Source organism: Brienomyrus brachyistius, chromosome 10, assembly GCF_023856365.1.
Source record: "Brienomyrus brachyistius isolate T26 chromosome 10, BBRACH_0.4, whole genome shotgun sequence".
Classification (NCBI taxonomy): domain Eukaryota; kingdom Metazoa; phylum Chordata; class Actinopteri; order Osteoglossiformes; family Mormyridae; genus Brienomyrus; species Brienomyrus brachyistius.
This window is the reverse complement of record NC_064542.1, coordinates 13,003,097-13,018,899: the sequence shown is the minus strand read 5'-3', so window position 1 is coordinate 13,018,899 and position 15,803 is coordinate 13,003,097. Positions and strand designations below refer to the sequence as shown.

Below are 15,803 nucleotides of genomic sequence, written 5' to 3'. Positions count from 1 at the left end.
CTGCACTATGAAATACTTACTATGCATTGCCCAACTACGCTTTTAAAACTCTTGCTTTTCTTGTTTCGTTTTTGAAAATTCTGGCCGACTTCGTCTCTCCGTTGACTGCTCACACTTCGTGACTCCTGCGCTGTTCCCGCCTCACGGCCTATTTTTAAAATCTAATAAAATCTGCTACGATTAAGGCACTCAACGGAATCAACGGCAAATGTTCTAACAATTCAATCTAGACTAAAAATGCAAGCGTTATAGTTGCGTAGATACATAACGCGGCAATTCTAGGATTAGATCCTTAGGTGGGCTGTGATTCAAAGGAGAGGAGGAGGATCCCCACGATAAATGGTGAAAACTATTTTTCATCTTCAAGGGCTGGCCAGCTAAAGGTTGCGTTTTATTTGTCTCTTAGACAAAACGCGCTTCAAACTCACCGAATTTCGCATGAAATTACTTAGTAATCATTATTTCCCCTCGTCGTCTGTTCCATCCCTGTATTTTGTTATTGCGAAGCTCATATGTTTTGTGTAAAATCAGAATGACTGAAACTGGGCGAGAGGGATATAACCGAGCACCTCTCTGCTCCCCTGAAGAGGAGCGTCGCTTCCACCTCGGGATTCAGGAGAAAACACCAAACCCCGGCTGGGAGTCCTTCACAAAACCGCCCACGGCGTCTCCGGTGACTACAAAGTACACAATTACAGGAAGAGTGATATCTGCTTTCTCTCCACAACATCCACGGTCAGGTATCCCTTATAATCAGACTTAAGTCCCGCCTGACTTTCTGAAAGACCTTCATTAAACGTGGAAGATTGGATTTTCGGCAGTCTTTAGTAGAGAAAAATAACACAGCATCAATTGAATTAAAAGCGCCAAGCAGGCTTCTATTCTACACTAAGAAACGTTTAGATTATAAATCTCGTGGCCCTGAATAATAGTGGTCTCCACAGCGGAAAACCAACGAAAGCATTCGCTAATTATTAACCCCGAGTACGAAAAACCGGCCCAGAAATCTAGTTCTAATTAAAGGGGAAAAACGTATCTAACAAATTAATTTCAAACACCTCTTTATTACGATGACCTTCACAAAGCGACAGAAGCATTTCACCAATTACCCTAAATTATACACAAATAGTTACAGAATCATTTGCCAAAAGATGGCCACCAGGTAGCGAGGACCATATTGAGAAGCAACGTTCTAGAGAATTTAATGTATTATATATTTAATCGATAATTACTCTCTGTACGGGTGAGGCAACCTTGGTAATTTTCTGTTTCACCTGTTTTTCTGACTACTAACATGCTGAAAACGCGGCAGCTCATTTGAGCTGCTTTGAGTTGAGTTTCCGTCTTTGGTGCCTCTCCTTGTTCCTCGCGCTGCCATCATTCCGTCAGCTGCCCAGTTTACCACAGGCTGACTGGCACACGGGCGCCAATCTGAAATGGACCCACCTCCCTTTTTGCCATAAAAGGATTAGTAGCCATCAGGACGCGTTTCGTACAAACCTCATCACACAGTAGCTCCAGTTCTTTGTAGGATGGGGGGGGGGGGCTTTTCTGCGGGGCTATAATGGACGATCGAGCTCTGCTCACCTGCTTTAGAGCAAGTGAACATGTGCAAATGTTTTTCAACACGCTTTAATATTCACATCCCTGGCTCAGTACAGTTAATAAAGCAGACAAACTGAGATCTTCCTATGACAGTCTCCCTTGGCCTCACTGACCCTCGCAATTGAGGTAGGGAGAAAGGAAAATCGTCGCAAGCCTGGGGAGGGGGGGGGCAGTGTAGAGACCTCTCGCCTGAGGAATCTGTCAACTCCTCACTGCCGCCTGTGGCGGTGTAAGCGATCAGCCAGAGGAGGTGCCGTACTGAAGGATGGTAGAGTAGACAAACAGGGAACTCCAGCATCACACACAACACACACACACACACACACACACACAGGTTAGAGCAGGGGGGGGCAGAAGAAGAGGTTTGAGTAGTAGAGGTAGGAAAAGAAAGGAGGGGTTGGCTGCAAAGTCTATAGGGGATGGAGAGATGAAGGGAAAGAAGGAGGGAGAGTGCAGAAACAAAGAGGTCTGGGGGCTGGCGAGGTGGGACCTGTGCTGACACCTCATCAAACAAAAGTAACGCGGCATAACAGGATGCAATAAATAATAACACAGAGCTCAGATTGCGGCTCCGCCCCCAGGGCAGCCAGCCCCGCCCACACACACAGGTGCATCAAAGGAATGTGGCGGAGGAGGGGCTGGCGGAGACGCAGGAGCAGGCACCTGCATGCACCCCAACACGGGGAGGAGATCCGGACATGCACATCTGGCAGGTGGCAGGGGTTTGGGGGAGAGGGGCACCATGCATACCCATATGCAAAGTTCCAGTAGCTAAACACCGACAGACAGAGACACACACAGCGAAACCGGCCAGGTGAGGACGGTGGCTGCATGTTAATTCCCCCCCCCCCCCCCCCCCCCCACCCCGGTGCGATCGAAAGGCCCCCATGTGCACAGCCACCATCGGGAGAAGCTGAAGCTGACAGGAGTAATATCCGAGACGGCAGAAAAGAAAACAGCGAGATAAGATTGAGCTCATTCCAGATCTCTGTGTGAAATTAAACTCCAGCAAGTGCTCCGAGAGACAAGGGGAACAGGTTAAAAATGGAGGGGGGCAGCGGGGGAGGGGGGTGGATAGGAGTACCTAATCGTCAGCCCGCACAAGCTTGACAATATCTACATGGCGCATTCGGAGATGGTGGATGATAGATGACTTTAATACCCGGACGCAACACGGAAAAACAAAAGGTCTCCTCGGGCGAAAAGCCCCTCCAAAGGAAGTAGGAGACAAACAAACCAAAACGTGTCTCCGTTCGCTTCCTGGCCCGTTTCCTCACTCACCCTCTTCCTTTAGTGTGTCTAGAGGCCCCTCAGTACAGGACAAGACAGAAGCTACCGGACTCCCTCGCTAACCTCTGGCCACCCGCATATATAGTATTTCAGTCGTCATTTTCCCCGACATATAATTTATTTAATGCAAAGCTTTAATTACACTGACACAAACAGATTCTGCTTTACGTAATTTTATTTCTGGCAATGTTTTAACTTACATGGATACATGGTCAGCACCAACGCACCTCAGCCCCCCCCCCCACAAAAACCCGATCCTTAGTGCCAATTAATGACCAGCTAGCATGCAAGTTTAATAGATGGATAAAGGAAACAGAGAAAAAAAAATAATAGCAGCTCTGAGTAGAACATGCCTCATTAAATGTATAAATTATAAATCAAGTCACTTTCCAGAGATTACAGTAATCATCATCATTATTACTAATCTTCTTATTATTATTTAATTACCACCAATGTGAAGTGAAGAGGGGCTGTTTCATTCCATCTATAGAGGTATACAGCAGCATGGCGATGCTGCCCCAGGCCCACATGGTGCCACACAGATGGAGAGATTACATGTACATGGATTTACGTGCAAATCACAAGACCGTACATGATAAGAGGTTAAACAAATGACTGCAGGCTGTATCCGGCACCAGAACACACGTTTGCACGCACCGCATATTTGAAAAGTGTCTGACGGATCTGCGCAGCTGTGTATGTAAATGCCGATGACCCTCCAACACACTCAGTGGGAGATGATTCTTCAAGGCTCGGGATTAACTCGGATCGAAACGCACTTTTTCCAGCTTTTGTTTAATGCGACGCTTTAATTACGGCATCGGATCCATTAAAGGCTTTCTCGAGGCGAAATGGATGCGTCTCGATCGTTTTCACAAATTGGAAAGCTTTCGGAAACGGGCAGGACAGGAGGGGCGCCGGCCCGCCGCCGGAAAGCGGGGCGCTCGGTGGCACGTTACCGCCGACTGGCACGTGTCCCGCTCGGCCGCCCTTCAGAGCTGTCTGCATGGGGGCTCCTCGCTCGGAGCTTAAGCAACAGGAGGAATAAGACACAAAGTTTCTAATCTAAAGTGCATATGGGTAAGTGGAAGCCACCATCAAACGGTGGAAGCTTGACCAAATGCGAAAGGTATGGAGACAATGTGGGCGACCGTCAGCATTTGTGGAGGCAATGAGGCCAAGTTATAAAGTGGGTCGCTTCCTTCCACTCCTCACCCCCACCACCCCCCCCCACCGAAGTTTTCTGTCAGAAAGACAAAGAACCTTGCTGGAAGGCTACACTGACGGAGCACCCTGGGCGACACCCTGAGGCAAGCTTCTGTCGAAGGTCACATTGCTCTGACTCACTAGCACCCCCTACAGATTTCATCCTCTGGTTCGTTTCCCCTCTGCCTCTGGCTTGCAGTAACGACAGGGGCGGGTGGCGCGGCTGGCCAGCTACAGTAGCCAATGTACGGGGGGGGCACCAGTGAGACCTCTGATCTGCAGTAATGATGGGCCATTTTTGGCACAGCTAGAGGTACTCTTTGGAGGGGGTCTTCTGCAGAGCGCAGTCGGGGGAGGAAGGGGGGGGCAGGATACATACACCTCGAGTCCATTTGCAGATGCAGTGCACTGGCTTCAAGGGGGAGAAACAAGGACGTCTCCCGTTATCCAGCCAGTGCAGACACACTGACGCTCCTGCTCCTCTCTTCATTCCTCCTCGCTTTGGCTCCTCAAATATTCCCTCTGTCTTCTCCTTCCTCTTCTCTCCCAACAAGCGAGTCGAACATACCTCCCATACCCCCCAGCAATCAATCTACTGCCTCACCCCCTCCCCAATTCACCCAGCACCCCCCAATCATACCCACCTCCTCCTCCCCCCACAAAGAAGCGAGTCCATGGCAGCCTGGAGAGAGCAGTTCATCCCTGTAGAGCATCTAAGATGACTCTGCCCAGAGGTCAATCGGCCCAGCGGCTTCTGTCGTCTGCATCGAGGACAGACTCAGACACGCGCAGGTCCCCCCCCCCATGCTGACGAGACCCTGGCAACCATAAATGAGCACTGCCCTGACTTTCATGCAGAGGATGGTGTATATGCATGTGTGTGTGTACATGTGTGTAGAAGCTGAACTGCTAATGATCAGCAAATCTGTTTGCAAATCCTATTCAAGGGAAATAGCAGGAACTAAAAGGAGCCCCCCCCCCCCCCAACCATGGCTCGGTCTAGAAGAGCGTCACCGTCAGACCGGGTGGAAAGCTCAGCCGATGGGGACAGATGAGGGCCCGACAAGCCCCGTGTGCGGTGGAGGAGGAGGCGGAGCTACATCAGAGCAGCATGGAGGTTTGGGTGGAACAGACCAGCTGTGAGAGGGAGAGATGGATTGAAAGAGGCAAGCAGGGGTGGGGTGGGGGGTGGGGGGGACACACGTCAGAGGGCACGTGGCACGGCACGGCTGCTTCCAGCGCACACCGCCCAGGCCGCCCCCGGCTGACAGATGCATGACTTGGGGGGGGGGGGGGGGCGCACCACCAGAGGTCAGGCCATGTGTCTTGCCTGGCAGCGCCACAGACAGCGAGCCCTGGGACGACTCACAGGCCACGTTCCAGGCCACGGAGACACTCGTTTCTGGGTACCTAAGCTTTCGATTAAAGCTTGGATTATTTTCTCCTATATAACCCAATGTGAAGTCTACTAGTGCTGATTTAAGCTATTCATACACACAGAATCGGTGAACTGGAATAAGGACCAAACAAAATATATATATATATATATCCTCAACCACTAACTCTAAAAGGCAAATAAAACCAAAAACACTAAAGACTTTACAAAAGGCGGTGCGATCACTTTCTGCACATCTCGCCCTAGAGAGGAACGACGGCATCTTAGATTCTCAGCTGTCGAAAAGCTTTCTGTCACCTCCAACTGGGAAATGAGCAGAGCATTAAAAAGAAGAAGAAGAAACAAGTCAGACCAGCAAGGCACAAGGAGCGAGGAAATGTAATTCACACCTGCCGGAGGACCGGGACGCTCCTCTGCCTGGCTTTCTGCCTGGTTAGGCGTCTTACGCCTCAGAAGGAAGCTAAAGTCGGCTGTAGGCTCAGCATCCCCACAGGCTCCGCGGAAAGCCTTGTGGAAGAAAGCTATTTACTTTCCACGGAATAAAATGCTTCTCGGCACCGTTTTCTAAGTGCAAAATCCCCAGGGATTCACTGTGGAGAAGAGGCAGCTGAATTTTAATACATATTTATTACAGCCTCACTGCATACACAACTTAAGCTACCGAATAAGAGCAAAACGTCTGTCTGACATTTTCGCATATGCTTCACTTATAATGTACAAGTCTTATGCCAATCTCGTTTTAGCTATAAGCTCCGCAGCCGGGGGGGGGGGGGGGGGGGCAGGTGATTCTCTCTCTCTAGGGGATGGATTTCTGATGAGGGGCTTCACCTCTGGGGACAGTTCGCTCAAGAAACGAAACTAATGTCTGTAGTCCCACCATAAAAGAAATGTTCGAAGCTCCCCAGTCCTGTGTCACAAGACATCCTCTGAGTTATCGTTAAAAAAACCCTCTCAAACCAATAACTGGCACTACGTCCGAAACATATTGGCTAATATAAGAAACATATTAGTTCCCTTTTAACAATGCGTTCATGCCAAGCGTCTTATATCTATATTGCCATGCAAATTACTTCAGTAAATTTAAGCAATTAAAACCACAAAAAAATAAAAGCACATTCACCATTATCTGACTTCCAACCAAAAACATGAGATGCCGTTAACTGCATATCCATACATCTCCCGGCTCCTGTTAAAATATGTGACATTTTAAAACAGTATTTCTAATGTATTTCAGTAATAAAAACTAGTGGACTTGGATACTGTGAAGCGCGGCTCAGATCGGAGCGGTTAAAAAAGGGGGGGTTACCTGACACAGGACTCTCCGGTGCCCATTTCATTCCCGGATGAAGAAGTTGGAAGGAGGAACGAACCTCTTGGCAATCGGGTACCTGGGCGCTTAGCTGGGCGAAGGGCAGGAGCAGCGCGCAGAGGAGCAGCGCACCTTGGCCACCCACACCTGCCATACCGCCGCTCTCTCGAAGTTGCCTGTAGCGGACACTCAGTTCTCCAGATACAGGCTACTCTTCGGATGAGACGCGATTCATTAATGGGAGCAGAGTTTCAACTTAAAGTCACATATATCTTTTCTTCAGTCACAGGTTTGTATTGCATATTTATATTCTGAATCCAGAGATAAAAAACGCAGTTCTGCCAGTGAGGATACGAAGGTAACGCAGCCACGACGAAGTACCAGCGCACCGCTTCCCAATGAGCCGACTGAAGGCGTTTGCGGAAGAATGCACGGGTTGAAAGAGGGCGAGATGCCCGTCTCTTTGCAGCTCTGCGCTCATGCCATGACGGGTTGCGCGTCCTGTGGAGGCGGACTCGCACAAGCAGAAGCGCCTGCTTTCCCGTGTGCCACCGAGCACTGACTAGCTGCGCAGGAGACGGGCGACTTATGAAAAGCGCAGGGTGGTACGCGCGCAGTCGCCCTCGGGAGCGCGCTCATTGATCCGACACTTTGAGCATCGTGCGCAGACAAATTATTGACGTAAATGTTTATGCAAAGCTTAAGTGTTTACTGCCTGAAGGAAACGCTATTACATTATTAGCTCTTTTCAAGATAAAACGTTTTATCACGAGATCCCGACATTTTTACTTTAGCTCCTTAGTTATAAATTAAGGCAATGCACCGTAAAGGGTACGTATAATTAATATAACGAGGAGAATGTACATTTTTCCGCCAGTATTTTTATTCAGTCCTTAAATCAAAACGATATTTTCTGTTTCTAGAGGCTTAGAGTGCAGCTGCGTTATATGGGTATAGGTGTATATTACGACGGGTTGCCGTTATCTAAATAAGAGTACATAATATTTTATACTACTTGGCATGACTTCAAGACAAGCACACGGCCACGCCATCGATCATTACGACTGGTATGGGTACAGAAAGGACAAAAGTGACATAAATTGAAACGCTCAGTTGTCCTACTTCAGTTGCTTTATCCATAGATAATTAGATTTAATTGCCATGAAAGCCTCTTAGGATAATTAAGTCGTGGAGCGAGAGTATTTTCTACATCTAAAAAGTGGAGATGACACCGTTTCTAATGGATAATAAATTCCAGTAATAAAAATGACATCGAACAGGCGCTCACTCGCCCGTATATGCTGGCGTGAACAGAAACACATATTCTTTACAGAATCAATATTTAAATAAAATAAACCTGCGATATTCGTTGTTTCGCCACTCATGGATATTTAGCAGTATCTGATAAGTGCAAAAGTAATTCAGATCTACAAACGCACTGGGACAAGTCAGCAAGATATCCACCAGTGATAGGCCAACCTTATCTCCAATTTTAATTATAGGGGGGTGACGCTGGTAGAAATAATTAAGGGGAAAGCGGTTAGGATTAACTTCTCTCAAGTATAGATCCAGCAGAACGGGAGTACATGCATGGTATTGCGGTTGATGACCAAGGACCACCCGCCGTGACCCATTCCTCCGCAGTGTCACCTGATCCACGGCATTCCTGCTAACATTTATCTAAATAACCCGTAAGGCGGTACAAGAAACAAAAACAGGTCAGTCGAATTACTTCAGTCGGCTGAAAATGCTTAGAACTAAAACTTACATCTTCCCCTATACTCTACGCAGACTGATTTGTGTCCAAGCAGAGCTGCCAAGATTTCTGCGTGGAACTCTTCATTGAATAAATCACGAGGTAAATCACACAAGACAGAATTTCTATCTTGGAGAGCCGGCGTAAATATTAGATTCAAAGGAAAGTTAATCTTTAAAAGATCCGATTTGGGTTACGAAGCACAGAAACAAGCTATAATTTGACGGTTCGCGAACTGTTTTATTTTTTTAAGAGCTGAAACAAGTGAGCTCCTACGCATTGATTTTTAGAAAAGTATAAATAAACCAGGTTTCCACATTATCGAGCCGAAAACGATATCCCGGGACACTGATATGTCATGTAGCAGGCAAGGCTAAAACTTGGACTATCAAATTCTTAAATTGCTTAAAGCAATTTCTTTAGTATAGCAGAATGCTGATCATTCAGATACTCGGGTCCCAAACTCTACCACCTTCCAAACGGCATGAGCTCTGGCGTTAAAAGGCCTTTCATGCTTACCGAGAATCAAATTAATTATGCAGCATCGGACAAATAATTGTTTCTCTGGACATGTTAGCAGGGCTACCCTACCGTACTTGGGATAAATTTTTAAAACATTACAATGTGCGCAAAAATAACCAATTTTCTAAAAAGTAATTTCATCGAGTTCTGATTAATGGCGAACACCGGATTTTGAAAAAGGCACGTGCTGCCTTTTTGCTTTGGGGTAACATAGGCATAGTAGGTTTTACATGATCTCTCTCATATTGCAAGTCAACCATGATGCTATAGAAGACTCAAAGTCAATGCCATGTGTGCCACTTGTATTCGTTCAAGCACCCGCATTAACGGATTCAAACAAAAAAAAAATACCTAGCCATCCACTTCACTAAATACATGCTGCAAATCACATTAAAATCGAACGATTTCGTCGCAATTTTTACTCCACTCCGGTAAACCAAATTCGTTAGATCTAATTATCCCTAGGATACTGGCTTTACGCGCTGTGTCACAAAAACCTGAAGAAATTCAGTTGTTTTAATGGTTGGACATTTTCCAAGAGGCGTTTCTCCCTCATACCGGTGTTTCTTAATCACTACTTCAGATAATTAAGTACGGGTTTAGACGTTAATGCCATACGATTTCAACCGAAAGGGCCGGGTGGCTGTTACGAGCGTGCTTAGATCGCCCTCTGGTGGCTGTCGTTGTTACACCCCCCCCCCCCCCCCCCCCCATTCCAAGAAAGGTACAATGACAGGAAAAAGTCCAAAGGCGTAATCTCAACCCAGTACACAAGTCATTAACAGCAGACTGAACACAAAGAATATTAATTTATTCAAGCAATTTTATTGGGAAATAACAGAAAACCTGAAAAGCATCACATAGCAGTTCAAAACATCTAGCGGATTACAGATGGATACCGTGCAATTTTTTAGGCTCCAAGACAAATCAAAATTGCAAAGTCATCCACCCGAAAACAGCAAGACAAAAGCATGCTGGTTACCACTGACACCCGGGCAGACTGCAGATAAGTCACTGCAGGGGATGGAGAGAATCTTCAGGGCAGGATACTGGAAAAAAAAATTAATCACCTCCAGTTGTACAAGGGACAATGTGACCAAGGCAGTGAGACCAGAAAGTACAGCACAAAAAAAGAAGAAGCCAGAAGTTGTCCATCTCAAGCACGGAGAGTTTTGCATGGATTTGCACAGCAAAATATATACAAGCTGGGTGCAAACCTGCAAAACTCCCCGTGCATCAGAAAAATTAAGCGTGAGGGGAGGGTGGCGGCGGAACTACGACGGGAAAAAAATTGATAAAATCAGCCAGCAGAGGGCGCCTGGCAATACGGGAAGTGCACACACTGCAGTAGATCGAGTTAGTACTACCTGCACTGTGAGCACTTTGGGACTGCACAGACAAATTGTGGAAAGTTACGTGTGACAATAACCATTAGTAAATGAACTGGTCTGACCACAACAGTCTTCTGTAGAATGTAATGTTAATATCGGCTCACTATCTCAACTAGTGCTAAAATTACTGATTGACAGTAGAACAGTCAAACACATATTCGAGTCCGTAGCCAGCCCGGCAGTATAATGATTCAATCACTTGTGTGCTCCCAGAAGGTCACAAACCCCTTGAGTAGGGGGGATGTGAAAGGCTTCCTACTTCTCCCATGGTGACCATGCTGTACCTTCAGCCAGAAGGAGCACCCAGCGCAGTAGATTCTAGACTAATATACTGACTACACTGGATGCACCTTAGCAGAAGAGAGACAGATCTCAGTGCAGACGTCAGGCGAATGGGGATCAGATCGCCAGTTTGAACTCACTGCAAAATGCAGATCTGGAAGAGATGGGAGAAAATAAAGGTTAATACAAAAGGGGAGACCATATTTGAGAATGGCCACATTTTGAGCCGTTGCCTTATCCAGTTTGTATTTTGAATGACGTTTAGCAAAATGTCTTCACCTCCCCATGGACCAAGAAGTAGAAGTCACCCCAAAAGCGAGTAATTCACAGGGAACCTCCACAATTCTTTACAAACAGTCCAAAGCTGTCAAACACCTGGCCAACAAGTCTGCTTTCACTCCATAATCGAGTATTGCCATAGTCTTATTTTCAAGCCGGTGCACGACTATCCCCAGGATTGAGTCGCCATGGCGAAGCAAACCGTACCTCACTGCCGCAGTCGGCGAAAGATCCAGTGAAAAACCAAATTCAAATATAAAACTAACAGAATCTTCGCCACACAATACATCGAGGTTGTCGATGTGATTTAGGCATTTAACTTTCCGGACGGGATCCACCGCACCGAGCGTCGCACGTGCTCCGCCACACAAAGATTTAAAATGGAGGAAGGATGTCCTGCGAGATCCCAGCACATGAGGAGCGACTCAATGTTTAAGGCCGCAGATCCGACGATTAGCGTTAATTGAATACGCCACAAATCATTTTTCCCCTCAAGTAACCTCTGTGACAGTACTTTTGTTCGAAGTTGCCCATTTGGGTAATAATGCGACAATTTACAGTTTATGAACTCTGCAAAACGGATACGATTTTACCCATGATTTCAAACCAACTATAGGCCAAGATACATATGATATCATGCAAAACGTGAAATTTTAAGCTAGTAATATTCTATTTGTCCAATACAGTAAGCGGTACACATGCATTTCCCCCCCCCCCCAAGTGGATCACTGCAGCTTCTGGTTTGCGTGGGGCCCAGCGAAGGTGTTGTGGGCCGAAGGTAAACTGCAATTCCCACAATGCGCCCCTGAACACAGAAACAAACATTGTTACGAAACAAGTTTGACTGTCGTGAATCGCACCATGTGCTCAAGGAGGGTTTGCCGTCGCTCACCATCAAGCCGTCCGCTGTAACCAAGAACGGCCGTATAACGTGAATGATCGACACACAACATGGAAGGGGGGGGGTCATTTTTACTATACGAAGGACAAAAATCAGTCAGCGTTAGCAATCTAGCAGTAATTAAATCTGATCAAATGAGTAACACACATACAGTTGTGGATTTAACTAATAACAAATCATTAGACTTAAAACACATTTACTATGCATCCTGCAAACTATTTTTGTAATGCGACCGGTATGCTAGCTACTTACGCACGGGGCACGTCATGCCATTCTTTATATCGAAGTTAACGCGGCAAAAGGAAAAGTTGCAGGAAACTGTGCCGCAAAAGGCCGACTGTAGCTGAACGATCAAGCCAGTTGCGGGAAAATAGGAGCGACCACGCGGATCTTTGCGGGAGGACGGAGCCCAGCCTGCAGGCGCCCCCGTCAGTAGCGGTTTCCATTGAGAGGCTGTAGCACATTGGGCGCCATGTGAAATTCAAACTGGGACTGCTGGGTCAGATTTACGAAAAAGGCAGGAGAAAAAAAACAACAGGACATTTCCCCCTGACCCTGCGAATCAGTGCCTCGTCTACTTTGACGTACAAGTCTGATTACTCTAGGTTTAATAAGTGTCTCTACAAATAATCTAAATACTAAGAGTGGCTAGTAAGCAAAGTAGCTAGCATGGTAACGACAATGTGAAGTCCACATAAATACGATTAAATATATTGAAAATGTCAAATCCTTTCGCCGAGTGTTTAAATAATTTACTACTATATAAAAGGCACATTTGTAGCATGACTAGTCTTACACATGGTCTTGGATGTGCATTTGCCTGACTAGCTAAATAGCTACTTGCAATTCACTGAAACAGTAAATAATTCCCCATCACAGTATAGCGTGAAGTTACGTTCACATTTTGCTTTTCTTTAGTCTTCTTCAAACGACTTATTTAAATATACATTTCAGTGCCGCACTTATTCTATCACTGGCCATCAACACACCCAAACCATCAAAGCCTTCTGCCATTAAATAAAAGCAAGATTCAGAAAACTTCTACTCCCGCTTAAAGCCAAAAAACGCCCCTTTACCCATTCGATATTACACCGTAACAAAAAAAATACAACAATAAACATCCGAGTTGCATTTTTACCTCCGGTAAGTTGCTGGAAACCTGCGATGGGTCGAAAGGTTTACGAAAGAGGCGCGAATGCATCGTCATGTGATGCCCTCTCTTTGTGGGCGACTCCCTACCAGGCAGCCCCTCGATTTAAGACCAAAGAACTACATCCGCTAGGAGCCGAATTTGCATAATTAATGTGATTTATTTTCCTAAGTGCAAGGCGAATGAACGAATAAAAATATCCTGCCCGGCTTATTAAGAAGCCCATGCTGTTTACGACAAATGTGATACAATGTATTTATAATGAGTTCTGGACAACAAACAGTTTAAAAAAGTTAGTTTCCTCAATCCAGTATCATCTTCACGTTATATAAAGTATGTCAAATGTAAAAGACTACTTAACACGTGCTATTTACTTTTTCTAAACGAAATAAGGAAATGTCATTTTCCCCTCATTTCCCGCACAACGATTTTTACAATTAAACGGTGAAATCAAGCAGAAATGCATAACAGCAGAATTTAAAACAAAACAGAGCATAAGACTTAAAAATACCAACGAGACGAGTATTACTTGGCCGAAAAAAACATACCTTAAATGAGCGTTTTAAACACGCACATTTTGGGTACTATGGGTGTATCAGAAAGATTCCTTCCTTACTGGGCAGATGGCTTAAGCGTTCCTCGCTATTTTAAAATTTGAACAAAAAAATTTGTCATGCGTGAAATTGTGTGAGCATCCTCTTTGTTGTTTTTTTTCGGGGTGGGGGTGGGGGCAAAGAGACATTCGACATTGTTCTAATAATTATTGAGTTGTTGTAGTAGCCTAGTTTGTCACCACAGCGAATCATTTTAATACCTCACAAATTTATCATGCATTCGATTAAAAAAAATGTTGTTTCCATTTTATAAAAAGCCTACAAACGTTGAGTCCATTGTTTCCATCTCCCTCCAGCCTTAAATCCTGTGGTCTAAAACGACCCAGAAGGCTAATGACCTCTAACCTCGACAAACTCTACCCCCACATTGTAACACCCCCTCCCATAAACCAGGCATTCCCGCGCGTTTCATTTTAACTCAGGTATTTCGTTTTTAAAGCGTGTGTTTTCTCCAAGGAACTAAACTGTTTCCTTACTGGATTATACGTATAGGCAGAATTTTATGAACACAACAAAAATACCCCCACAAGTTGTAAGATTTGTTTAGAACATTAGTTTCAGTTTGCTGTGTCTGGCATTGTCGGTCTTTACACATAAAACCATCTGAACTCTAACCCAGTTTCCCGAATATGGCCTTTTTGTTTATTTTTTCCTGTTCAGAAAAATTGAGTTAAAATAAGCCGACAGAACTGGGCAAAGCATCCTTCCCGGTGAACAACTGTTTAGATAATTGGATTTCAGCTGAAATTTTCAGCATGTTTCAAGGTTCACAATTGCACATTATACGGATAACAAGTGATAATATTGAATGTTGCTGTATCGTGGAAGTGGACGATAAGAATATTTTGCAATAATTATGGATAATTTGATGATTAACTTATCCGTTGGATATAGTGTTTGAAACGTTTTTCGAAATTGTTCTCTTTTATACTTCTTTTAAATAAACTTTAATAAACTACGTCAGTCATACTGATTCTTCGACTGCATAAGTAACTAAAATGAAATCTTTTTCTTTTATTTAAAGAACCTTATTGTATGTTTAATCTTGAGTTTTCTTGTGGTACTAGTAGTAAAGATAATATAGATGAGAGCTTTAAAAAAATCATCAAAAAGTACTAAAAGGCATCACCATTGTTACTTCGAAGGACTGTTCTGTAACATCTTTACAGAATAACATTAACACAAGCCCAGATGGGCAACTGAAATAATCAGAATATATAGGGAATCACAATAGTGAATATAATAGTCGTTGCATTACCTTAACCACCAAATCTGTGCTTTTTGAATTTAATTTGAAGAAGACAGGGGGTGAATCATATATAAAGAGTTTTCATTATGGGACTATACATTTGACTTGGAGATAATTAAATTAACAAATGAAGTAACACATTACACTATTACATATATAAAAATATCACATATATAAAATTCAACTTCTCTTGCTGTAAACGTGATAAAAAAACCTGTCTGAAATTACCGAGTAGACTAATGTTTCACAGTTTTTCAGTTAAATTATTAAAGCAACATTAAAAACAACAAATAAATATAAGCAACATTCTGCGTTTGTCAACGGTTTGCTGTTATTTACAGCAATTGCGTATCTCTACTCGATAAACGAAGTGTACATCAGTTGTTTTAATATTTCCCAAAGTTGAATATTTGACGCCAAACATTTCTACAGCCTAATTCAAGTAAATTACTTATTGTACTTACTTTAGTACGTTCCAAAACGATTTAATGCTCGTTAATTGTTTATCGTGATGCTTTGCTTAAACATATGCGCAAATAATATATGCTATTTAATAAGTCTTACGGTAGTTATTATTTTACAAAAATTGTATATACAAAACGCGAATGAACCTAACTAGGTCAATTCAAACGTACAAAGAAGGAAAAAGAACTTCCTTTCTTCTACAAAATCCTTGTTTCTTGTGGGGGCTGGGCCAAATGAAATCTGGTCTATCTGCCGTCTAAATGTATTTCTTTGTGTGTTTGGAATTCTAGAACAAAAACTAACCTATGAATTATGCGTAAATTAAAACAGTAACATCATGTTCGAACAGTTTGTTTTGCTGCAGTAAAGTTTTCGGGGAAAAAAATAT

The 15,803-nt window shown here is 44.3% G+C and overlaps 1 protein-coding gene across 1 annotated transcript in view; it reads right to left on the bottom strand.

Moving 5' to 3' along the window:
- gpc3 (glypican 3) overlaps positions 1–7,376 on the bottom strand; it is a 55,783-nt gene extending 48,407 nt beyond the window's left edge. Inside the window, 1 exon segment of the mRNA XM_049029789.1 lies at positions 6,804–7,376. Coding sequence (XP_048885746.1) covers positions 6,804–6,960 — 157 coding nt within the window. The 5' untranslated portion in view covers positions 6,961–7,376.
- Positions 7,377–15,803: the final 8,427 nt, after the last annotated feature.